Source organism: Prosopis cineraria, unplaced genomic scaffold, assembly GCF_029017545.1.
Source record: "Prosopis cineraria cultivar Desert tree isolate PC_DT_omini unplaced genomic scaffold, ASM2901754v1 PC6, whole genome shotgun sequence".
Taxonomy (NCBI): Eukaryota; Viridiplantae; Streptophyta; class Magnoliopsida; order Fabales; family Fabaceae; genus Prosopis; species Prosopis cineraria.
Genome location: NW_026555337.1, coordinates 20,084,113 through 20,110,006, shown reverse-complemented (window position 1 = coordinate 20,110,006; position 25,894 = coordinate 20,084,113). Strand labels below are relative to the sequence as shown.

General features: G+C 29.5%; 1 protein-coding gene and 1 long non-coding RNA gene across 2 annotated transcripts; one reads left to right on the top strand and one right to left on the bottom strand.

The window, feature by feature from the left end:
- The first annotated feature begins 6,560 nt into the window (after positions 1-6,560).
- On the top strand, positions 6,561-9,618 carry LOC129313978 (MDIS1-interacting receptor like kinase 2-like). The gene is made up of 2 exons (XM_054957362.1): positions 6,561-9,081; positions 9,174-9,618. Exon 1 carries the CDS (start codon positions 6,561-6,563, stop codon positions 8,439-8,441), a length of 1,881 nt encoding a protein of 626 aa, XP_054813337.1. The 3' UTR covers positions 8,442-9,081; positions 9,174-9,618.
- Positions 9,619-18,244: 8,626 nt separating this feature from the next.
- On the bottom strand, positions 18,245-19,026 carry LOC129312751 (uncharacterized). Its single transcript, XR_008593689.1, has 2 exons — positions 18,846-19,026; positions 18,245-18,728 (listed from the first exon to the last, which is right to left on the bottom strand). It is a non-coding gene; the product is annotated as an uncharacterized LOC129312751 (long non-coding RNA).
- Positions 19,027-25,894: the final 6,868 nt, after the last annotated feature.

Here is a 25,894-nt window from a genome sequence, read left to right as displayed (position 1 = left end):
CTTTGTGTTCAGGTCTTTCTTTTTTTAAAAAAAAAAATATCTAACTTTGAAAAATTTTATCCAAATGTGATGCTGAGTCGGATTTCGTTAGACACATCATCTTCATTATAACGTTGATATGCTACGTTGGAGCCTATTTAAATTATGAGGAGCTCCGTTGCAAACAAATGTAACCGGAAGGAGTGATTAAAAAAAAAAAAGGAACTACAAAGACCAAATTGATAATCAGGTAAAACTATAAGGATCAAAGGTTGATTTTCCCCGTTAATTATTATGGTTTGGATTCCTAAACAGTAATTTATTATAATTATTAATTGCAGAGAAGAAGAAAAATCGAAAAGTTAATTTTAAGGTTATATATAACTACTATTTTTTAATAAATATAAAATTTATTAACTTTGTCTTATATTAAGGATCAAAGAGAGTATACAGCAAGGCTCTTTTACGTAATTAAATACAAATTGATAGATCACACATCATGGCTTCTTTTTTTTAATGAATTTGGTAAAATGAAAAGATATCATAATCTAATTAATTAATCGAGACACTCGCTCATAATTTTCTGCATCATGATTGTCAAACTCTCAAGTTGGCTCTATGAGTTCAACGTTTTTATATTTTTAGCTTACAAAATCGTGTCAAGTCACCCATAAACTTGGACTAAATACAAACCTGATTAAACTCATGAATTTACCATTTTTATGTTTTTACCTTATAAAATTATGTCAACTAATTTATAAACTCAAACTACATGCAAGCTAGTCAAACTTGTTAAGCTCGTCAACTTTTTTTTTTTTAGTTGAGCGAGTTAAGTATATACTATAAAAAATTTAATTCATAAAAGTTATAAGACCTGATTCAACAAAAAAACTTGAAATGAAAAAAATAATATTAAAAAAAATACCAAAAATAAGTTCTCCTATTTTAAAATTTATGTGTTTTTATATGATAATTTATTAATGTAAATGTGTTTAATTTCAATGATTTCTATTTTTAATATATTTAAGTTAAATTATAATCATATTTTAATAGCTATTTGTTAATAAAAGTAAACTCTTACAAATTTACGATCCAAATTTGTAATTCGAGTTTACATTTCTGTTACGATTTTACTTAAACTTCTGAGTTTAACAACCTTACTCTGCACTGAAATACAATTTCTCTTATTATTATAACTTCCAAGAGGCCTAAAGAATTCTTCATCTGAAAGAATTTGAATTCAAACAATTATTAATTTATTTCTTTTTTAAATGAATTATTTAATCGAGAAATTTCGTAAATTTTTGCAAGTCGCTATCTAAACCTAAACAAACTTATTAGAGTCACGGTAAAAGATAAACATCAACTTGTTCAATCAGAATGATAAAAATAGGCTCATTTTCTTCAAAAGAAAATTTTTTAATTCTTATCACTTAAGCATATGGTTGGGGTTAATTAATTTTCCGCCCTTATATATGAAGTAAGTTTAGTTAAAAGAGTTTTCAGGTAAAAAAACAGAGTTTTGTTAAAACATGTCTGCATTTTGCCTTCAATACTTGAGAGAGATAAATCTATACTCCTTTGTCTTTATTGAGAAGTACGTATTTGGTTTAACTAGTAAATGGAGTTAAATCAGTTTATCTTAAGGTCTCTAATTTAAATAATTATGAGATATATAATTGTGTTAAATAAAATAATATTCCCAAGTTTTTCAGAACCAGTGACAATAGCGAATAGAATTAAGAAAGAGATTATCCCATGCTGTTGGGCCAAAAGTATTACTTATATTTTAGATTACATAAAATAAAATTGAAAGTTGAGAATACTATTTAAAAAAAAAGGTTGGATTACCTTGAAATCTCGTACGAGTAAATTAATTATTGCAAAATTCATTAACAACTAAAATAAAGCCATTGACAATCTTAATTCAGTTGTTAATAAATTTTATAGTAATTATTTTTTTTGAATAGGACCTATGTGTAATTCTCCCAAAAAAAAGTTGTTGGTCAATGCATCCTTTGGACAAGAAATCTATATTAATAAATAATACACACACAATATATATATATATATATATATAAACTAGGAGCATCCTGCTAATGTGGCATGTATTTGAAATATTTTAGTTATGTATAATTCATATTGAAAAACACGAAATCCCAAGATTAGCTACAGTAATCTATATTAATAATTGATATAACACCGACATATACTCCCTCCGTTTTTTAATATAACTAACATTTTCATATTGTTTCTTTATTTTCTTAATAAACAAAACAACAAATTTTTAAGAGGCGTGCATTTGTGATATCTTTTCTTAATTTGACTTCTATAAATGATAATATTATTAAATTAAAAAATAATCAAGAGTATTTTTTATTAGCCAAACTTTTTAATTTTAAACCTAACTATTAAGATTAATCAAATTTTTTATACTCTGTGAATTGATTAAAATTTTTTTATATTTAAAAATGGAAGGAGTACTTTCTATTCATTTCGTAAATAAATTAATATTTGGTTTACAATTTATTCTAAGAAATTTGAAAAGATTACTTGAACCCTATTTTTGTGTTCCATGCCAATAGGGTTCCCCCACCCCGCCCTAATCCACAGAGAGAGAAAGAGAATAAATAATTAAGATAATTTAAAAAAAATCATAACTTACATCTAAAAATAAATAATATAAGTTAAGCATATAATTTTTTTTTTCATATTAAACTGTACTAAATATTATCCACATCACGCATTTTTTAATTAATTATTAAGTGATTGTCAAACTATTTTTTAAATGCTTCCGAAAAAATAATTTCTTAGGTTCGTTCCACGTTAATAATTGCTAATTTTTAATGAACTGGGGACATGAAATTTGAGGAACATCTAATTAGCTAAGCCATATTTGACCGAGTAAATTTTGAGCCAACTATGATTTATCTGCTTCAACGATTAAAAAAACAGTAGAAAAATAGTTTATTTAAAAAAATCATTTAACTGTTTCCTTAACAGACAGATTCTAGAGCGGGCGAGGAGGGGGTGTTAGTAAAAATTACAGATTTTGGCTTCTAAATTACAGGTTTTGCTTGTAAAAATTTTTAAAATAGATTTTGGCCCCCATTCAATGTTTTACTTTAATTTCACCCGATGTATTAGTTTCTAAATCTATCAAGGTATTAAAAATCAGACTGATTATTAAAATGGCTAAGATTAAGGATTAAGGGTTAAAAGTTGAACTAGAATTAGACTGGCATGAAATTTTTGCAAAAAAAAAAATACAACTTAAATAGAATATATATATATATATATATATATCACAAAGAGACTATAAATTAGAAAGTAAAAGCAACTTCTTTTTGCCCTTAGCTCTATTAGAGCCGGAAATAAGAGCCGAGCATGGATGCCCTATTTAAATAAGAGTTTGGGCTTTAAAAATTAAATTCTTTTTAAAGTAACAGAGCTTAAGTGCCTGACTCTGATAAGCTCTATGAAAAAGAGTCTAGATTTGGGTGGCTCTTCAAACCCTAATAAGTCTAGTTATTTTATACACACACACGCACACGTACATACATATATTTGATTAATAATGACACAATTTGATTAATATTTATTGTTGGTGATAAATAAGAAGTTGTTGAAATAATTGACATTGAATTTTCACCTACATCTTCAATAAGTGGACCTAGATTTGAGGTATTTAATATTTTATTTTTAGATGATGATGATAAAAATTTATATTTACATTAATAAAAATTTTAATCTTTATCTTAAATTTAAAATTTAAAATCTTTGTTGAATTTTATGTTAAATTTTATGTGAGACTTTGCTTTGTTTTATATTAAATTTTAAAATACTATATTTAAATTAAAATGTTGAATTTTTTTGAAAAAAAGAGCTTAAGGGCCAAGCCCTAAGCCCTTTAAATAATGACAAAGCTTCAGAATTAAGTTGAATTTTGGATAACTAGACTTTGAAACATCAGCTCTGAAGGGTTGAGCTTGCCCTAATTCCCACCTCAATTACTAAATATTTTTAAAGAATAAGAGCAATGCGACTTGAGCAAACATAGAGCTGTTTGCTTAAGTCACATTACTCTTATTCTTTCATTTTCAAAAGAGTCCAACACTAAAAGCTCTTTTCTCCCTCTTCCACTTTTGATTTTAGTTTTATCTCTCCTATTTTTACATTTTCTTCTTCAAGCAAGTGAGAAAAATATGAACTCAAAAGCCATGAGGAAGGAGGAACTAAGAAGGAGAAAAAGCGAAGTAGAGATGAGTTCAATAAGACTGACTAGAAGCAAAGGTGCAATAATAAGTAAAGAAAGATGAAGGTAGAGGGCATGAGCGCACAGATGGACAACAAAGGAGTTTAAGCTCTACAATTAAGAGTCAAGATCTAAAAAGCTTGAAGCTTTGAGACGATGCGACCGACGAAGTAGCTGGTTGAAGCTCACTGCTCAGGGACGGTCATAGACAGCAAGATGGAGAAGATAGCCGATGACACGATAGAGAAGAGAACAAAGATGGAGTCATAGAGAGGAGAGGTCCAAGTCCAAGAGTCGAAGATGGAGAAAAGGTTCATTATTCATTAGCACTTTTGCCTTTTTTATTTTTATTTTTTACCCTAAAATGATGTCACTTTAGGGTCAGAATTTTACAAAAATTTCAACCCGCCTAACGCATTGATCCGGGTTAATCTCTGGTTAACTTGGGTCAATTGAGGCCAGCTTGAAATAAAAAATTGGACCAGATGAATGGCCAATTCATCGGTCTAACTAGCCAATCTGATCCGACTTTAAAAACAATGAAATCTAGCCCTACTTAAACATGTTTGCAAGGCATTTACAGTCTATCTCCTACAATTAAAAACAAATATATAGTTAGCTCAGTCCGGTATTTTCAATTCAAAATCTAATTAAACAATAACAATAACGTAAACATTTCAATAATTCAAAATCTAATTCAAATCACATATCCAATCTAAACTTAAACTATCTACAAATGCAAGTAAGTACTAAGTTCTAACAATTCAACTCTAACCTTAACTATTGAAATAAACTAAACTAACTAACAAATCAATTCAAAAATAACCAAACTAACAATTAAAATCTTCTAAACTAATTGCCCATGAAAATCCATAAAATACTCCATCCACCATTGCAAACTAAAGGCTGAAGAAATTTCAATTTCAATTTGACAAAAAAAAAAACCATCCAAGAAAAATTCAAAATGTACTTGGACAAAAGAAGAAATTGAGCTCTCGAGCCCTCTACACATGGGAGATTGAAGCTTTGAAAGACTAAGGTCATGTTTGTTTACTAGAAAAAAAATGAAATGAAATGGATTAAAAAAAAAAAGATAAAAATAAGATAATCAAAAGAAATAGGTGAGCCGTGAGCACATTCATGCATGAGGAGAAGGAGTATTTTAATTTATGGGGTTGAGAGTTATGATTCATGAGATTTTTTTTAAGAGTGTAAAGATTCCCACATTTGTATTATATATGAATGAGTTTTATCATACTTATCATGGGAGAAAGGATGATTTAATTTATTTTTGTCTTAATTTTTTTAGTTTATTCCTTTATAGTAACCAAACGTCACTTGAAGCTCTTGATGAAGATTATGGGTTTGTGGGTGTTTCTGGGTTTCAGGAAGAGGATGAAGCTACAAAATCGAAGAACACGATGGCTAGAACACCGGATTCAAGGAAGAATGGAGGAAGAACACTGGAACACGATGAAGCACGCTGTGAATTCAAATAAGGAGAAGAATAATCTATAAAACATTGTATTTGGGGGATGCAATGAGCTGGGAGCAAGAGCAGGGCTTTTTCAAGCTGGGCCAACGCGCAATGACTTGACCTATAAAGACCATTCAAGAAAACAAATTGATTTGAGCTAGAAAGAGTTTTGTTTATTTTCAGAAAGATTATCTAAACTGGCTGTACTGACAACCGATTTAAAAAGTAATTAAAATAATTTCTTTAATTTTAAATCACTTTCTAAATTTCTTCAAAAAAAAAATGACTTTCTAAACTGGTTTAGAAAGTGAACAAAAACATATTTTCTGGATAAAAAAACTTTCTATACTAATTAGTATAATGTGAGGTTTAGAAAGTATAAAAAATTAAAACTGGAGAAACAAAAAAAAAAAACATCATCCGAATCGGTTGTTCTCTGAACCAGTCTAGAATATAGATTTTAGACTGGTTGTAATATGAATTGGTTCAGAAAGTCTCCTTGACACACTATTTATCTATAAAATTACCACCTCCTCTATCTTCTAAACCATTGGCACAAGAGCAAGTTTAGAAAGGCCAGTTTAAATAGCCGTTTTTCTGCTGGTGTGTTTTACACTGGGTACATGAATTATGATTTTTAATGTGTGTGTGTGTATGCTTTTTTTTTATACAGAAATCGCAGTCCATAATCCTGGTCAGAGCATGAGATCACAAAACTTGACCTTGTGAATTTAATATGCTGTGAAAATGACTCTATAATTCATTAAGAAAAAGAATCTATAACGAAGAGATGCTTAATGGGTTATAAAAAAAGAACTTTGCTCTGAACAAACGAGCATACTCTGAAAAATGGCTTATCTAAAAATTTCTCTCTTCCGCGCCATTCATCTTCATTGCTTGGTCTTTTGGTCACTATGCCTTCTCACTTCAGGACTTACAGAAACTGAAGCTCTGCTTAACTGGAAACAAAGTCTTCCATACCAACCAATTCTGGATTCATTGGTCTCACAACCTCTCACCAATTCCAGTGCAGCTCAAAACCCTTGTTCTTGGCGAGGAATCAAGTGTGATCCTTCTGGAAGTGTGATTGAACTGGACTTGAATAACACTGGTCTCAAAGGTACCCATCAAAACTTGAATTTCTCTACGTTTCCAAATCTTCTTCTTCTTAATCTCAAATTTAATCAGCTCACTGGCCCCATACCAGAAACCATTGGGTTGCTATCAAAACTCCAATTCCTTGATCTTAATCGTAATTATCTCAATGGCACTATTCCTCTTTCTCTTGCTAATCTCACTCAACTCTATGAGCTTGATCTTTCACAAAATGATATTACGGGTATTTTAGACCCTCGTCTATTCCCTGATGGCAGTGATCAACCCAAAACTGGCTTGATTGGAATAAAATATCTTGTGCTTCAAGGCTTGCGCCTTGGTGGCAAGGTTCCAAATGAAATAGGGAATTTGAAACAGTTGACTATTCTAGCTCTATATCAAAATGGCTTTTACGGACCTATACCTCTTTCTCTAGGGAATTGTACACATCTAAACATTCTCTCTTTGGCTGCAAACAGTTTCTCAGGCACAATTCCTCCTATTCTTGGTAGACTACCCAATCTAACTGAGATTCGCTTGTTAATGAACAATTTGTCTGGTCATTTACCACAAGAATTTCAAAATCGTTCTTTTACTATGCTTAATCTATCTAATAACAATTTCACTGGCCAGTTACCACCACAAGTATGCAAAGGTGGTGAGTTACTTGAGTTCACTGCAGCTTACAATAGATTCACTGGTCCAATTCCCACGAGCCTCAGCAACTGTACATCTTTGGTTAGAGTCCGTCTTGAACATAACCAATTGACAGGATATGTAGATGAGGATTTGGGAGTTTATCCCAATCTTACCTACATTGACCTCGGCTACAATAGGCTGCAAGGTAAGTTTTCTGCAAAATGGGGTGCCTGCAAGAGCTTGCAAGCTCTTATGATGTCTGGAAATTCAATAGGGGGAATTTTACCGAGTGAGGTTTTTCAGTTGAAACAATTACAAAAGCTTCACTTGTCTTCAAACCAAATATCTGGAGAGATTCCTCCTCAAATTGGAAATTCTTCAAGCTTGTACCATCTACATCTGGCTAGCAACAATCTTTCAGGTATGATACCAGAAGGCATTTGGAAGCTTTCTAGTTTGGAGTCTCTAGATCTGTCAATGAATAGATTAAGGGGACCTATCCCTTATCAAATAGGTGATTGCTATAAGTTGCTGAATTTAAATTTTAGCAACAATGACCTTACTGGCAAAATCCCATACCAATTAGGAAATCTTGTGGCCTTACAAGATTTTTTGGACTTGAGTTACAATTCACTTTCTGGAGAAATCCCTGTTGATCTTAGTAAACTCAACAAGTTGGTAAGCTTGAATATGTCTCACAATAATTTGTCAGGTCCTATCCATAATTTTTTAGCAAGAATGTTAAGCTTGTCAAGCATCAATCTCTCCCATAACAATTTGGAAGGTGTTGTACCAGATAGTGGAATTTTTAATTCTTCAAATCCAGTGGATCTAAGTAACAACAAAAATTTATGTGGGAGGGTCCCAGGCTTAAAACCTTGCAACATGTTAACTGTAAAGACACATGGTGGAGCAAACAAAAAGAAAATTGTGACAGCTGTCACTTCTTCTTTGGCTGTGGCATTGATTTTGTTGGGAGTGGTTGGGGTTTTTTAATTCGCTATAAGAGAAACTCAAAAGCTGTAGAACATAACACCAGAGCCAGTAAAGAAAATCTATTATGGCACTTTGATGGCAAAATTATGTACGAAGACATAATTGAAGCAACTGGGAACTTTGCTGAAAAATACTGCATCGGGGAGGGAGCTTTGGAAAAGTTTACCAGCTGATATTACCAGGGGATAGAGTATTTGCTGTAAAAAAGTTGACATGTCAAGCTGAGAACCTTGATATTGATAGTATAAAAGCTTTTAAGAGTGAGATCAAAGCCTTGACAGAAACACTCACCGAAACATTGTGAAGTTGTATGGATTTTGCTCGCAGAAGTTGCACACATTTTTGATCTATGAGTACATGGAAAGAGCGAGCTTAGCTGATATGCTTAGAAATGATAAAGAAGCATTAGAGTTGGATTGGTCAATGAGGTTTAATATTATAAAGAGTGTAGCACAAGCTTTATCTTACATGCACCATGATTGCAATCCACCAATTGTTCATAGAGATATATCTAGCAAAAATATTTTACTGTCTTCAAATCTGGAAGCCCATGTCTCAGATTTCGGCACAGCAAGATTCTTAAAGCCTGATTCATCGATTCGGACAACATTTGCTGGGACATATGGCTATGCTGCTCCTGGTGAGTTCCACATGAAACCTCGTTTAACTCTGTTCAAAACTTTCAAGTTCTTATATGATAAGCAAATCTCCACTTAATTTTGCCTTATGCAGAGCTTGCGTACACAATGGCAGTGACAGAGAAAATTGATGTCTATAGCTTTGGTGTTTTGGCTATTGAGGTGCTTATGGGAGAGCATCCTGGAGAATTAATATCCAATACCCAAACAAGCGGGATGAACCAGATCAACTTGAAAGAGATTCTGGACCCTCGTTTATCATCAACAAATCAGCAAAACTTGAAGAAATTGGCTTTGACTTGGCATCTAGCTCTTTCATGCTTACAGGCAAACCCTCGATCTCGGCCAACCATGCGAAATGTTGCCCAGTTGATGGAAATGGAGCGTGCATAGGAGCCATGATCGTTGATTGGCGTATGTCAGCTTTTTTTTTTTTTTTTTTTTTTATAGAAACAAAATAAGCATCTGAAGCACATATAATATCTCATTAGGACACGTGCCTGTGCCTGTCCCAAGCGTTAAGAATTCCATTTTCTTGATCAACGTATATTCATTAAACTTTGGTAATTCCTAAGTTTACGTCCGTTTGGTTGAGGTGCAGAAGGCACTCCTTCATAATTTAGTTGGGTATAAAGCATTTGAACATTGCTGCCTTTTCAAACCAAAGAACAACCATATGTAGATGATGACTTCAACGTTCACCTAGCTTAGAACCTAAAGCAAGACACCCTTCATAAAGAAACAAATCAATCTAACAATTGTAGGTCTCCAAATATCCTTCTTGTTAATTATACTCTTATTCAAAGCCAAAACCCGGCAGAATGAGAAGCAATGAAGCTTAGTGCTGAAGTTAGCCTTCAAGATGATACAAATCCACTCATTGCCATGGCAGCAAGGTATAGATACATCCAAATCCAGACTTAGACAACTTAAAACAGAGCATCTTACACACACATATATATCAAATGTTAGCCGCCCTTCTTTTTTGCCTATAAACCAAAGGCTTGAAATCCCAGATCAATTCGTAGCCCCCAAATTCACCAATCATAATGCAGCAAGGACAAACATAAAGATAACATCTCATCTTCGGAAGCCACTCTTTAAAACCAATAAAGCGATTTACCTTCAGTTTCCAAATGGCTAATCATATCGAAGGGAACACTTGATATGAGCAACTAGGATCTCCATACACTTTCTTTTCCATAACGAGCTCAGAACAAACTCCCATTATCCTGCCAATGTCCGCAGACGTCCGCCTTAGCTTGGCGAAAACCAATAACAACATTAGTACTGAAATGAGAGTTTGATTAAATAAAATTCTCAACATAAGATTTTTGATTCCTCTTAAGATCCAGAAGCTCTTTACGTCGTTCCACTCTTTCTACCCGCTTCCTCTCAGCCCACCATCATTGAGGACTGATACCTCACGACGCTGGAGTATAGGATTCCATTGCAAAATTGGCTTTAATATGAGATTTTCCAATCCATCACCCATAGATCTTACAAGGTGTATTTTAGGAATTCCTTCAACCTGAGACCCCGTCCTTTCTGAAAATTCAATCCCCAAACCTCCATTTCTCATGAAGGCATCGTTCAACTTGCTGATGTTAAATAAACTCAGTCTTGTTTGAGGAATTACTAGATTTTCCTTTAAAACATAGATAGCTCCGTCATCCGACCTCCTTTGTCCATAGTAGATCTAAGATTTCGACATTTTCGATTATGTTCTCGTCGGTCCCGATCTCACCTTCATCATTTCCACTTTCAGCATCACCGTTCTTGTTAAGATTCTGAATCCTTCCAACGTCATTTGGCCATAGTAGATCTCAGAGTCAGCCACTTCGATTCTATTCTCATCAGTCCAGGTTTCGCCCTCATCAATCCCCCCAATTCCACAATTAACATAGCTTCAGCCTTCAGATATTAAGATCCTCTTTAATGCCATCTCCAAATACCATCGCAACCAGAACGAAAGTCTATCGCCTTTCCGGTTTTCCTGCTCTTGGATGAGCAATGGATTCTTCAGATTTTAATTTCGACGGTTCAAATTGAAAATATCATTTTATATTAATCTATTAAAATAAAAAATTATAAAATAGTTTTAATAATATTTTTATTTTTAATTTAAGTTAAGAGATCTAATTTAATATTAAAATTTTTATAATTAAATATTTTAAATTTTTTAAATATATTTTATACAGTTCAAATATTATATCTGAATTACTAAACTATATAAAATTTATATAAATAATCAATATACATTAATTATAAAAAATTTAATATTAAATTGAATCTTTTAAATTAAATTTAGATAAAAAAATATTAAAATTATTTTATAATTCTTATAATTTTTTATTTTAATAAATTAATATAAAATAATATTTAAAATTTGAATTGTTTAAATTAAAATTTAAATGGTTCAAATTTCATCTCTTAGATGAGCACTATATGCTCGTCCAAGAGATAAGCAGGAAAACATTTTCTAAGACCATTCAAATTTAATTTGTATCAATCATATTTATAACTTGTAACTAATTTTTTTTTAAGGTTATATTTTTAAGAATCAGATAGTTAAAAAATTATTTTTACTTTAAATTATATATCTATTAGAATAATTTTTTTGAAAAAATAAAAATAAAAAGTTATAAACTGAAACATAAAATTAAATTTAAATAATTTAAAGATAATAAACTTTCAATGTTCATATATGATAAACAATGAAACTAATTGTCATCAAAATCTCTCGAACTCATGTACACGCGCCAGACTCACTTTCCCCCAACAAGCCGAAGAGAGGACGCCGTCCCCATGCTCATCAGTAAGTGCTCATAATCTTTTGGCTGATCTGAGTGACTCATTTTATTTTTAAAATATTCTCCCATTCATTTTAAATTAATTTTTAAACACTTTTAATATTATATTTATTAAAATGAAAATTATAAAAATTATAAAAAAATTAATATTAAATTTGGATTACTTTATGTGCTCATATGTGTATGAGTTTCATGTTACTTATTATTCCGGTAGATAACAGGAAGGAGAGGCAAATTCATTTTTCTCTTAAATTATTATTATTATTATTATATCCTCAAGAACATTCAATGTTTTAAACTCAATTTTAATACATTCTTACCATTAAACATTTAAAATTGGATCATTTTTGCCCCTAACATCAACTGTAAGTATAGCCATTAAGTGTTGCATTGGAGCATTGGGTTAACTATTATTCTTACCTTGCATACACAATCAAAATTGAAAAAAAATGAAATTCCTTTAACAACACAAAAATCCACGAATCCAAAAGGCTGTGACAAGATTATAGCAGTTTGGTTCAAAATCACTATAATTTTCATCTTTTGGAGCGGTTTCATGAAACCGCTGCTTAGTAACCATTAGAGTATAACTTTTTTTTTTTTTGGCATTGCCTAGTCCTATAAAGTAGAGAAAAAATATTTATTTTAATTTTATTTATAAAGTATATCAATAATTATTGTATTTGTATTTACCCTTTTTCTCTCATTAAATGTTGAAAAAGTTATTAAATATTACTTCAGTCCTTTTTTATAAGACACATGATGGTGTATTATTTAAATTTTTCTAATATTTTACTTATTTAAACTTATTAACTATGAGAGAGAATGTAATGTAAATTTAAAAATATTTCTTTTTAAATATGGGTAAATTTTGGAAGTATATTTTATTTTACAGACAAAACTAATGACTTAACTACATCTTCTCATTTCAATAAGGAGGTTAGATCTGTCTTATAATAAAGATTGGAGAAAATACTAAATTATTTTATATTTAAAGTGTATATATGTTTAATAAATGTAAAGTTATAAACTTGTTGAAGTGCTAGACAAAGTAAATTAAATTTAAAATTTTTTGTTTTGTTAAAATATGCTACAAATGACTTATGGATAAAACGGCTGTGCATATGCTCCTTTCTTCTGTTTCATAGGTAGCAAGGGAATTTATCATAATAAGGATCTATCAATTGGCATCAAATATTGTCTATATTATTGTTAGAAGCTGAACCTTAACTTAGCTTGTATTTTTTACTAGGGTTTCCTTAGAAATTTAATAAGTTAATATTCAACTTTTAACATCAATAAATATATATTTTCATGAAGACAATATCCATTAAAAAATTGAAGGCCTTTATTACAATAAATTCTCTTGAGAGGACCTTAAATATCATTCTCCCTTTTCATTTTTTTGAGAGAAGTTCTGTGAATTATATTATAGATTCTAGATTGACAATATCTGAGTCCATTGTTTAGACCAAGGGCATTAATTAGTGCAGAATAAGATAACAATGATATAAGGAAAATTATTTATTGTTTAGAAAACTTGATTAATTGACAGACCAATTCAGCCAAAAACTAACGAACCAGGACAACTTCATCCACGAAAATTGATCAAAATCTATACACTCATGAAAACTACAATATCCACTTCAATGTTAAATTCTTCATCTTAAGTATGTTTTAGCTTTTAAGGTTGTTTATCAAAAGAACTTAAATCATTTAGTTTGACACATTTCAAACTTTATATATTCATAACCTATTTTTTTAATTTCTTGGTATGGATTTTTTTATCTCTAACATTCTCTCCACTACTTGTTTCTTTATTTTCTTCTTCTCATCAAGGCTCATACTTTTTATAGTCTCAAAAACCTTAGGTGCATATAATCTTCATTTTTCCCCCTCTTCTCTCTTTTTTTTTTTTTTTGCCTCTTCATTTTTTTCCCTTTTTTTTTTTCTTTTTGTTGTGTTTTTTCAAGTCCCCTAGATCACCTGCCATTAATACCTTGTTAAATTCTTTACGTTAAGTAAGCTTAAGAATAGCCAGCTGTGCCAAAATAGTTTAAGCTATAATTTGATTAGACATATTCTAAACTTTATATATATTCATAATTTATTTTCTAATATATAAATGTAAAACTTCTTTATCTCTAATAAAACGAATACCCAATTTATTGGGAGTGATTGCAAATTCATAGCAGTAGAGATATCGATCTTCTGGTTTAGATTGTACAAAGTTGACAAAACAGAAAATTTATATTATTTCTTAAGTCTGTTGGAAAGAAATTACAAAGTAATATGATCTTATTCCAAAGTGGTTCTCCTGTGCGTAGATTATTAGAATACCATCGCTATACATACGCCTACTCAGTCATGGGGGGGCCAATCTCCAAACACAGATGCTTTAAGAACACCTATGTTGCAATAATCAAATCAGCAAAATGGAAAAGATTTACGAGGGACGATTTGAAAGAGAAAAACATGCAAGTGAAGTCAATGAACTATATGTAATATACTTTTTAGATATTGTGAGTTCATGAGGCAATCAATGAACAATCATCGTTTCAAATATAATTATTAACAAAAACTAACAATGAAAAAGATGAGATAATAATTCTTACGAGGTGAAGGCCTAGGTTTCTCCAATAGCCTAGCCGTTGTGAGGAATTGAAAGCAGAAGAGAAGAAGCACAATAATCAAGAAAAGGTTCCAAACAAGCTTCTTCATGTCACTGACCATCTTCTTATTCCAACACACTTGTATAGAAGTAAAACGTTAAGCCACCGATTGACCCTCTTATACACACAAGAGATGTGGAGGACATAAACAACCTGTTTAGATAGTTGAAATTTCTTTAGTCATAATTTTAAATTGGGTAAAGAGAAAATTAGCTCGTAAAACTATACGTCCAAAAAGGTCCAGGATTCTAAACTTATTTCTTATGCAATATTTTCTTTCAACTTTTAAAAATAATGTAATATGGCCTATATTGTTACCAAAAGTTAACCTTGATCATTTATTTGATCGGAAAATAATCATAAAAAAAGATCTCAAAAATTACAAAAAATGACTAGTAAAATTTTCTTGACTGTTTTCTGTAATTTCATTTTTGGGTCCTTTATTGTATTTCTTTTGTCCTTTTTTATAATGTTTGATCTTACTTTTTTTTATTTTTTTAGTTAACTAATGATCAATGTTAACTTTTGTTAACAATAAAGGCCAAATTGTACTATTTTTAATAGTTAAAGAGGAATATTGCATAAAAATAAATTTAGAGTTCTAAACATTTTCAGACCTATAGTTTATGAGCTAATTTGCTATTTTAACTTTTAAATTTTGTTATTATCAAATATGATTTTTTTTAAAAATAAAATCTCATCGGCTAGCCTGAATAAAAGCAAAAGGAAAACGAGGACACGGGAGCAAAGACTTGGAATTGTTGAAATTTAGTCTGCCTATGGAATTGAAAATTCAGAGTAACTTGTATGCATCAACAAGTACGTCACTAAAAAAGGAATCCACATATATGAAGGATGATTGATTGATTGATTCAATGATAAAAATTTCGTTAACACTATTTTTTTAATCATAGATTGAACAAGTCTATGTTTGGAACTTATTTTATACGCAATATCACCTAGGCATTGATTAATGTAACAGATAGATTCTTGTATATGATTAATTTGCACAGAATCTGAAAAATGACCAGGCTATCCATTACTTATAAATTTAGTTTAACATATTATAAACTATTAATTCATGTTGATGATGATGGTTGGGCCATTGGGAATTTGGGATTCAATCTTTGTGAAGAATAATGGCCACCACTGATGTCAAACTCTTAAGTTAACTTTATGAGTTTACCGTTTTTTATATTTTTAACTTACAAAATTGTATTACCTTACTTATAAACTCAAACTGATAGTATCCAATTCCATTTCTGGTCTTCGTCCTTGGCTTTGTGAAAAAAGAAAAAGAAAACAAGAAAGGATTATCGGTGGTCAATCTCCATTCATTGACTATGAAAGATTTGATTGGAGTTCGGTGGTCTCGATCTATATCTCCGTTCCCTTGAAATATTTATTTTCTATATTTCCATTTGTTCTTCTATGTTATGTACTTCTACCATTTCAAATTATAAGATATTTTTTAGCAGAGATTCGACATCTCAAAATATAAAACACTTTGACAAAAATAAAATTTCATTAACCATTCTTTTTCAATATTCCATTTACATTATATTCTCTCTCTTTATTATTCTTTTATAAATGGAGTATTAAATGTAGAATATTTTTTGAAGTTCATATTTTGTTTTGAAAAAAATAAAGTTATAAAGTGTATTTAATGAGTTTTATTGACATATATAACTTTGTCTAAAAATATTTTATAATTTAAGATGAAAGGAGTATTATTTATTGGTGAGTTTTGATATTAGATCGTTTGAATATACGAATTTGCAACATTTTTTGTGATAGCAAAATTTCACTTTAAAGCATGTGCTTGGTTCAATTAATTGATGATGTTAAATCAATTTACATAGTATCAATTCGAGTCTTAAGATATATTGTTGCTTTAAATATATACTCTCCCTGCCCCTATATATAAGGTATTTGCTAGAAGTTTATTTTGTCCTTACATATAAGGGGTGGCAATGATTTTTTGAGTAATTAGATAATTTTACCCTTATCTTAAAAAATAAAATAGATCATTAATTGTATGTTTTCTCTACCACCATCGTAATATTAATTATGATATTATTAGGAGTGAAACTGAAAAATCATTATATTTTTATGTGAGTTTAACTAAATAATAGACCTTTATTGATATGCAAAATTTGATTAAAACACTTTATATAAAAGGACGGAAGGAGTATGTTAATAGTATCTCAAGATACTTGTGAAGTTGCAATTAGTAATAATAGTTCTATACTCTAGGGATTCATATTTGTTGAAGCGTGAGGTGCTGATATTTCTAAGTTTCTCATAATACCAAGCCACTGAATAGAACAAAAAGAATTTCACTTTAAGCCATATAGGTTCAAAAAAAAAAACAGAGTAAAAATATTTTAATTGATAATTAAATGAATAAAAGTAAATAAGAAAAATCAAATATTCGGAGAGAGCATTCCAATAACCTAAACTTTAGGAATTAGGATTCACCCTGCCACTAGTTGCAACATTTTAGCCTTTAAATTGACTTTAGATCAATTATTGAGACAATTATTCTTAAAAAATATATTTTAATTACCTCCTGGCTAATTAATTCCTATTTAATTAAGATTGAATTCAATCTCGTGTAACTCAAAGCCCTAGCTAATCAAATCACGAAGTTACAATTTAAATTAAATCACCAGATTCATAAATCTACATCTAATTTAATTACTTGTGTCTACCTCGGCTCACGATTCATCTCTTATTCTGTGAAGTTTACCCATAATTATATCATGTTGATCAAGCATAACATATCAGAACAAATAAGAGAGATAAACATAGGTGAAAAATATTCAAATACTCTCTCTAATTCTATTTATAAGTCACATTCAACATATTTTACTATAATTAAGAAAAATCATAAATCTCATTAATTTTGTTTTAAAATTTAATAAGTTTTCACCTCTACCCCCTAATAAAGAACAAAAGAACTATTTTTAATAATTTTTTTCTAGCATTTGATAAGGACATAAAGGTAAAGATAGACATAAAAAAATTGTAAAATGCCCTATAAATATGACTAAAATTAATTTTTTCTCTGTCTTATAAATAAAATAAGAGGAATATAACTATTATAAATCCATAAAAGGTCAAACAAAAGAATAGAGGCTAGTTTCCCATTTGAGTTACATTTCCATTCCCAATTGAGTTATTTAGAAATACATATAAAATTTTAATAAATGTTGTTCTAAAATTCTCAATCATGAATAAAAATCACAAAGAAAAATAAAGAATGGAAAAGAAAAATTAAAATATAAATACAACACTCCAATTAATTATCTTTTTTCCATCTTCAAAATATTTGTATGAGCTTTAAATATTTGGAAGAGAATTATTGAGGTATAAAAATAAGTGATTGGATGCCTAATTCTTTTCTTCAATGGATGGGAGTATTTCTAGTTAAAGTTGAAATTTCTCCATTTTATGTGCATTATCTTCTTTTTAGACTTTTCACATTATTTTGCAATGTCCATATTTAATATTTTTTTATATTGCATGCGCATACATCTTATTAGAAACAATCGAGGTGCAATAGAGAAAAATTTTTTTATCATTCTTTCAGGTAAGTGAATAGTTGAGAAGAGAGTTAAAAAAAAAAACAAAGTAAAGACCATAAAAGGAAATAATGGAGGAATAATAGAGAGCCATTAAATTTTGAACATTTTGGCGTGACCTCAGGTATTGCAAGTCTTTAACTCAAACTAATCTGATTGACAACTTACGAGCACCGTTTTGGGGGCATGACTCCCACCAGGATCTTAATCATTGTTGCATACATAGAACTTGAACTCAAAACTTTCAGTTAAGCTGAATCAATCTCCTTGTTACTGGCCAGTTGATCCAAACGCCTCTAACAATACATAGAAAGAGCGCACACGCACACACACACATATATATATAGTCACGACAGTAGAGATTCATATGTCTATTGATTTACTCTTCAGAACCCCCCCTCCTCTCTCTATCACGCACACACGCATATCTTGAGTAATATTGAAATCAAGACTACAAAACAATATGATCTTATTCCAAGGTGGTTCTCCTTTGCGCAGCTTTAGCACACCATCACCATAAGAAACGACTTGAGATAATGTTAGTCATGAGGGGGCCAATCGCCAAACCAATCGTTTCCTAATAATCAAATAAGAAAAAACGGAATTTAATGACGGTTAGAATTTAATTAAAGAAAACCTAATAATGAAAAACATGACCGAGTTTAGATATATATATATATATATATAACCTTACCAGCCGATGAAGTAGCAGATTTGTAAAATTTATTGAGTGACCGAGCCGTTGCAGAGAATTGAAAGGAGATCAAGAGAAACACAAGAATCAAAATAAGGTTCCAAACATGCTTCCTATTCATTTTACTAATCATCTTCTTCCAACAGATTGAACCAACACGACCTGTGTTCTGAGATTTGGAGCCAGATGAACTTGTATTATATAGGAGTCGGGAGACTGCATATCCTAATTATATCACAGTTAAATTATTTAAATTTTAAATTAATGATAAATCATTCACTTATTTTTAATTTAATCATCACTACAAGAGAAAGTCGTGTGTATTTTTGTTGGCCAGAAATTTAAGTCGTGGGTGATTTAAATCGTTCAATTATTTTATATCATCATCTTCATCATTATCGTTGTTGTTGTTATTTTTATAAGCATGTTTTTAATTTTTTGGAAAAAAAAATAGAAAGAAAACAAGAGTATACAACACGCCACGAATTAAGAATCTGAATATAAAATTGTGAAAAATCTGACTATAGAATTGAAAATTAAGAATAGGCATCATCAACGCGCCACGAATTAAAAAAGGACCCACAACAGAGGATTTGCATAATAAAAGCAAATACGATTTTTTTTAAAAAAAAAAGCATTTACCCCTAACCTAATTCATCTTCATAGAAAGAAAAATACATGCATAGATGCACTCAGGCATGCACACAAATAAGTCAGTGCTAGATTTGAATACGAGACCTTGACTTCTTCCAAGTGAGGAAGGTAATATTGCTGTTAGGACAACTAGCTATTATCAGCAAATACGACTTTGTCACAAGGAGTTCAAACTATTCATTGCTGGATTATTTTAAATCTTAAGATCACGTTACTCATCAATTTTTTGACTGAGTCTAGCGTCAATAATTTATTTTATTCCCTCTTAACTTATTTATAAGGCAGATACAGAAGATTTTTTTTTATTTCTATTTATAAGTCACATCATTAAATTTTTATTACAAATTACCCTTTTTTCCTTTCATTGAATGTTGAAGAAAAAATATGTTATTAAAATATGCATTTTTTAGGTTTTTTTTTTTATTCTCATAAAACATATTAAAAGTAACTTATAAATAACACTAAAGAAATTTGTCAATGTACCCAAGCAGTATTCATAAGCGTACCAGGTACGGTTCCTGGTGAGCTATAAAGTTTGACAATTAAGTATAACATGTTCGAACAACTTGATCTTCAAGAAATAATCAGGGATGTAATGACATGTGAAAAATTACAAACAACAAATAAAAATAGGATGAAATAAGCTGAATTTCAGATTCACTGAATTCACTATTTTTTATTTTGGTTTGAGTGAGTTTGTCATATCGTATCAATGAGATACATATAACACCTAACATGGAAAAATATTTTAATTATTTTTCAACAGAAAGAGGAATCATATAAATAAAAAATTACCCTTTAAAATAAGAAGAATATGCACCATTAGCAAGAACAAAAAATATGAATAAAGTTATTATTAGTTTACATAAGATACTACAAAAGCTACTGCATGTCTTTTTTTTTTTTTAAAATATAACACAGCAACTTCTATTAATAAGATAACTAAAAAAAATCAGTAAGGGAGTTTGTGATAAAAAATAAAAGTCTTTGAGAATTAATTTTAAAATTTTAAAAGCAAGGAGATTCTATGTAACTACTTTAAAGTTTAGGAAAGTTTTGTACATTTTAGTCTAATTTAATTAGAGATAGCTCTCCTAATATATATAAAATATTTTGTCCATCCATGAGTTCAAAACCACGGCCTTGGTTAAATGAAAGAAATTGAATCCCAACAATTATTTACTTATTTCAAGTTTCATTTATAATTAATTTGTGATAGAAATGTCATTATTTCATATAGTTGACATTGGGATTTTTTACTTTATTAAGAGTAATTGAAAATAGAGAAATTTCTATCAATGAATCACTTATGTGATAGAAAAGTCATTATCTCCTCATCACCAAAAAAAAGTCATCGTCTCGTATTTTTTTTTTTTTTACATTTTAGTCTTAAAACTCTGTCCTTCGTTGAAAGAGTCAAGCATTCAATTATTATCATAATTAAATTAGTTTTTTTTTGCCTGAATTATATTAGTTGAATCTATGTATGTGTAATAACCCAGAAAAAAAATTATCTGTATAGAAGAGTTGGAATGGAGAAATCAATTTATATATTTGCATTAAGGATTAGAATTTGAATTTAGTTTGTTGAGTCTCTACATTGAAACTTAAAATGATACAGATATTTTTAATGTATATATGTGTATTATGTGATGGAAATTAGTGGGAAAAAAATTTGAAGAGAAAGGAGCTTGGCGTTATAATTTAAATATTGAAGCATGTAAGTTATTTGGCATAGTGCTTGAAAGGAAAAAAATTTTGTTGTTTTATTGGTAATAATTAAATTATAAGGTAGATAATTATTATCCACAAGGAAAATTGGAATTGGAATTAAAGGTTTTTGGAAAGTATGATAATTTAATTATGAATGTTTAGAAGTTTGTTGGACAAGAGATTGAAGATTAAAAAGCTTATTTGAATGGTTTGGAAAATGATACACCTAAGGTGTTTGATAAAAGGTATAAAAGAAAGCCATATCACAATGGACTAAGTAACTATGGCTAAAATTTTATAGAGAAATTTTTAATATAAATGGAGGTGCATTAGGGAATTTAACTAACTTATAGATAGTCTATTAAAATTTTATTATATAACTTTTTAGGATGTGTGGAGGAAGAGCAACTTGATAGGTGTGGAAGGGAGTGAGCTTTAGCATGTGAGAGTATTGCAGATAAGTGAATAGCATCCCAATTAAATATCAATAAAATTTTCTTGATAAAATTTATTAATTTCATTTTATTTTTTTATTGCTAGCAAACCATGTTTATCAAAGAATGTTTTCTTTCTTGGGTAATTTTACTTTAATGGATCAATTTCTTATGTGAAATTATATTATATTGAATCGGTAAAGTGTTCACACAAGTTCAAATGAATTTTATTTGATAAAATCATGCATGGAATTGTTAATGAAATTACAAAATGTTAGTTATGAAAATTTTCGTGCATGTTTGAAAGTTGAATTTAAAGGAGGATTATATGCAAAACATTAGTTGCTAACGGCATTTCTGTTAGTTCTTGGTGCACTATAGTTAATGACTAGCTGGTTCATTTCATGAGATTTATTCTCACATCTGATATTTGTGAGTCTTATACCTGTGTATGTTTCATGGCTTCTAACCATGTTTGGTTAGTATTATCCTTGTAAACTGTATATCTACATTTGTTTTTGTGGCTTAGGCCACATTTGATTATTTACCCTCGTAGACTGTGTGTTTACATTTGTCTTCATAGTGTAAGTTGGGTTTAGTTATTTACCTTCGTGGACTATGTATCCATATTTATTATCTGTTTTGTAAAGTCATTAGAATATTAACTTTTAAATGATTTGTGTAATTTGTACCTCATTGGTTTTATTTAGTAAATGTTTCTATTTTTACTTGTTTTATTTATTTAATCTATTGATTTCTCAAGATCAAATAATAAGGTTACTCTATTATTGTAAATTTAATGGTTTATGATTTTTGATTCCAAGATTAAGTGAGTATATTGTATTGAACTATTTTTTTTCAATTATTTACATAATTGCTTGAGTTCATTTGGTTTATTCTTTTAAATTTTATCATTATTGAGATGTTATTTATTGAAAAACTATTTTGGCCTCAGATATTATAATTGACGATGTACCTCTAGCTGATCATTGAAGGGCTATCTTTTGACTTGAAGTGAAGAAGTTATTGATGTAAAATTTAAATTATGCATTGATATTTTGTAAATCTTATTTCAGGTAATCCACCTAGCTATAGTTAGGAACATCATGTGTGTTACGCATGATTTATCTTCTAGAAGGAGCAGAGCTCCTGTTGATGCTATTCTGTATTGGGAAATGTCATTATGGAATTTTTAAAAAGTCCTATTTTCATGGAGATTCTGTTAAATTTTTTACAAAAATATTAAATTGTTTGTTCTTATTATTAGCATTAAAAATGGTTCAATTTATTATTAGACATCTTCATGGCTTAGAAATTAGAGTTTTCTAAATTAAGGCTTTTGTAATAAAGGTTTTGTTCCTATATTCCGTGCCAGTCATGCTTTATTTTCGAGATATGACAATTTAATTCCTGAAAAATATAAAAATGATTTTCCTAACATTCGAAGTCTATGTTAGCAGGGAACTAATTACCTTTCATTTCTCATTAACATTCTAATTTAATTTATTTCAATATTCTAGAAGAACTTAGAAAATGGAAAATTAAAATTTCTATATTGCATAACACGTAGTAATTAAAACCTTACTTTTAAAAAACCACAACTTAGTACTCTACCATGACATAAAAGATTTACACCCAATAAAACAAAAATATACCATAATGTTACAAAAATTTAAAACCCAATATTAGTTGACTAAAGAAAACATTAAAACTCAAGATTAAAGGTCTATCATGGAAATAAAAAGTGAAGTATATATTATTAAAGTATAACATAACACCACTATAGTAAAAATATCCATACTCCCTAAATTAAACAATACGTCAAATTTCTGAAAATACTATTTTACTTAAGAAGATATCAAACATCCTTTTTCAGTAAATCATGTTGACATCCAAAATCGATTTATCAATGAGTGAGCTAGGGCACATTGAGGCCCATAACATACAAGTTATCACATTCTAAATAATGTTCGCATAACTATTTACAAAACGAGAAACAAGGTAAAACAACCAGCTATTTCTAATACTCCAAACTAGCAAGTTGTCTCTGAAGTTTTAAAACAAGAGCTTTTAATAAGATCAAAACAAGTTTTTCTAACACTTCAAGAGGACATTTACAAAATTATGTTTTACAACCCATTCAAAGTATTTTGGTTAAAATATAAATAATACAAGATCCCAAAAGTATCATTACAACAAAAAAGGCAAGGCCTATTGGAACACTCTTATTAAAGCACTCGTGTAAAAATGCTCAAAAAATTGACACGGAACGTACTGGAATACTAAAAAATTAAAGCACTTTGGAAGGCTGAACCTATTGGAGCGCTTATGACCATAAGAGCTCCTAAATGTATCTAAAATTTAATCATTTTCTCATTAAAAACCTATAGGAGCAATATCGGATGCTCACATATCAATCCATACATCCTTGCATTTTATCATCTATACGATGAACCTGAAATCACAGTTCTATGAAGAGATAATCCGTAAGTATTCTATTATTCTTTATTTATGCGATAACAATCAAGTATTTTTTTTTTTTTAGATGGTACGTTTTATACTATTAGGCCATGGTAGGATTTTGAGGAGTTGAAGATCTCGCTCCAAATATAGAAAAACCTGATCTTGTTGATTACTATACATGGACAAAAATAAAGATATGAATCATTTGCTTAATATATCCGGTTGGTATGTATCTAAATGATGGTTTGATTGCTATTTTAAATCTATTCATATGAAAATTTTATTTTGAATAGCTGCATAATTGTTGGGATGTCCATATTCTAGGGGAGACTCTACCAAATTTTCACTAGATTTATGCATAATTATACATATAACTTCTCAAAACATTGGCTTTTTTTACTTATTACACACATGTTAATTAAGTTTTAGTTTCTAACATATTTGAATAAATGACTTCTTCCTTTAATATTTTTATAGGTGCCTAATTAAAAAGATAATTGGGAGTGTGGATGCTATGTGTTGAAATTTATGAAAGATGTAATCACACATGAAGAAATAATCATTCCTTAGAATTAAAATTAAATTCATTTATTCAATAATTAACAAGTGTAATTAATTATATGTTAATTTATCTTATTATAGTATTTTGCAGATGCAAGATGTAAGAAGTTATCCATGTATGGAACAAATTGAGGAGTGATCAGAATATGTAATGAGTTTTTTGTGTGGTAATTCAAAGTATTTTGTTTTGTATTGTTAAAGCAGACGTGTGAGTAAATTAAAATGATATAAGTTTGATTTGTATAATTTGAATTTAATGACAAGTTCTTTGGTTGAATAGATGTATCACAAGTTTTACATATTTTAACTTTATTTTTGTTTGTTTGTCTTTCAGCATATTTTTCTTAGATTCTAATATATTTTGGCACAATTATATATATTTTAATTACTCAAATTAGAAAAATGTGTATCTTGCATTGAGTTTTCACACTTGACGTTAATTTGATATTTTGGGACTAAATTTGTGCTAATTTGGTTTAAGTTTTGGTTAAAAGCATTTCTAAACCCTTAAGGTTATGTTGTCATGCTAATTGGGAGAAGTGTTTGGCCAAAGTTGTAACTAAAATCACAACTTTATTTGTGACTTTCATTATTGACTGCAAAACATTGCGTTTTGTTCAGTTAAAAATCATTGAATATGATACATATATGCAGCTTGTTTGACTCAAAAATCATTCTTCAAACTTTGAGGCACCTTTGGAGCTAGGTTGTGCTAGGGTTTTGACTTTGGATGAGTTGGGACCAAGTTTTGAAGCTCCATTTATTCGGTTCCTTCACTTTTCTTCTTGTAATCTAATATTGCTGTGAATAGTTTGTATATGTGCATCTTCTTGATGATTATGAGTAATTAAACTCTTTGTTTTAGGATTATTCTAAACCATAACATGGATTAACACTAATTTTCTATTCTTTTTTTGTGATTAGTGATTGATATATATATATATATATATAGTGTGTCTGCATGTGTGTGTGTGTGTTCTTTACTCTTCTCTTACTTGGATGATACTTGAAAGTGCTAGCTTGAGTGTAGAAATTGAGTAAAATAATGCAAGAATTTAAAATTTGTATGAGAAATGGATGGTTTTGTTACTAGGATAAGGATACATTGGAGCTTAAAATTGGGTTTTATTAATTATAACAAGAGAATGAATAATTGATTAAATTAAACACTTATTCATGACTTAAGAGAGTTTATTCAAAGTATTTTTGAAACCTCAAGTTAGC

Bases quoted from the DNA above. Each gene is read 5' to 3' on its own strand.
- LOC129313978 (XM_054957362.1), top strand. From the start codon at position 6,561: ATGGCTTATCTAAAAATTTCTCTCTTCCGCGCCATTCATCTTCATTGC.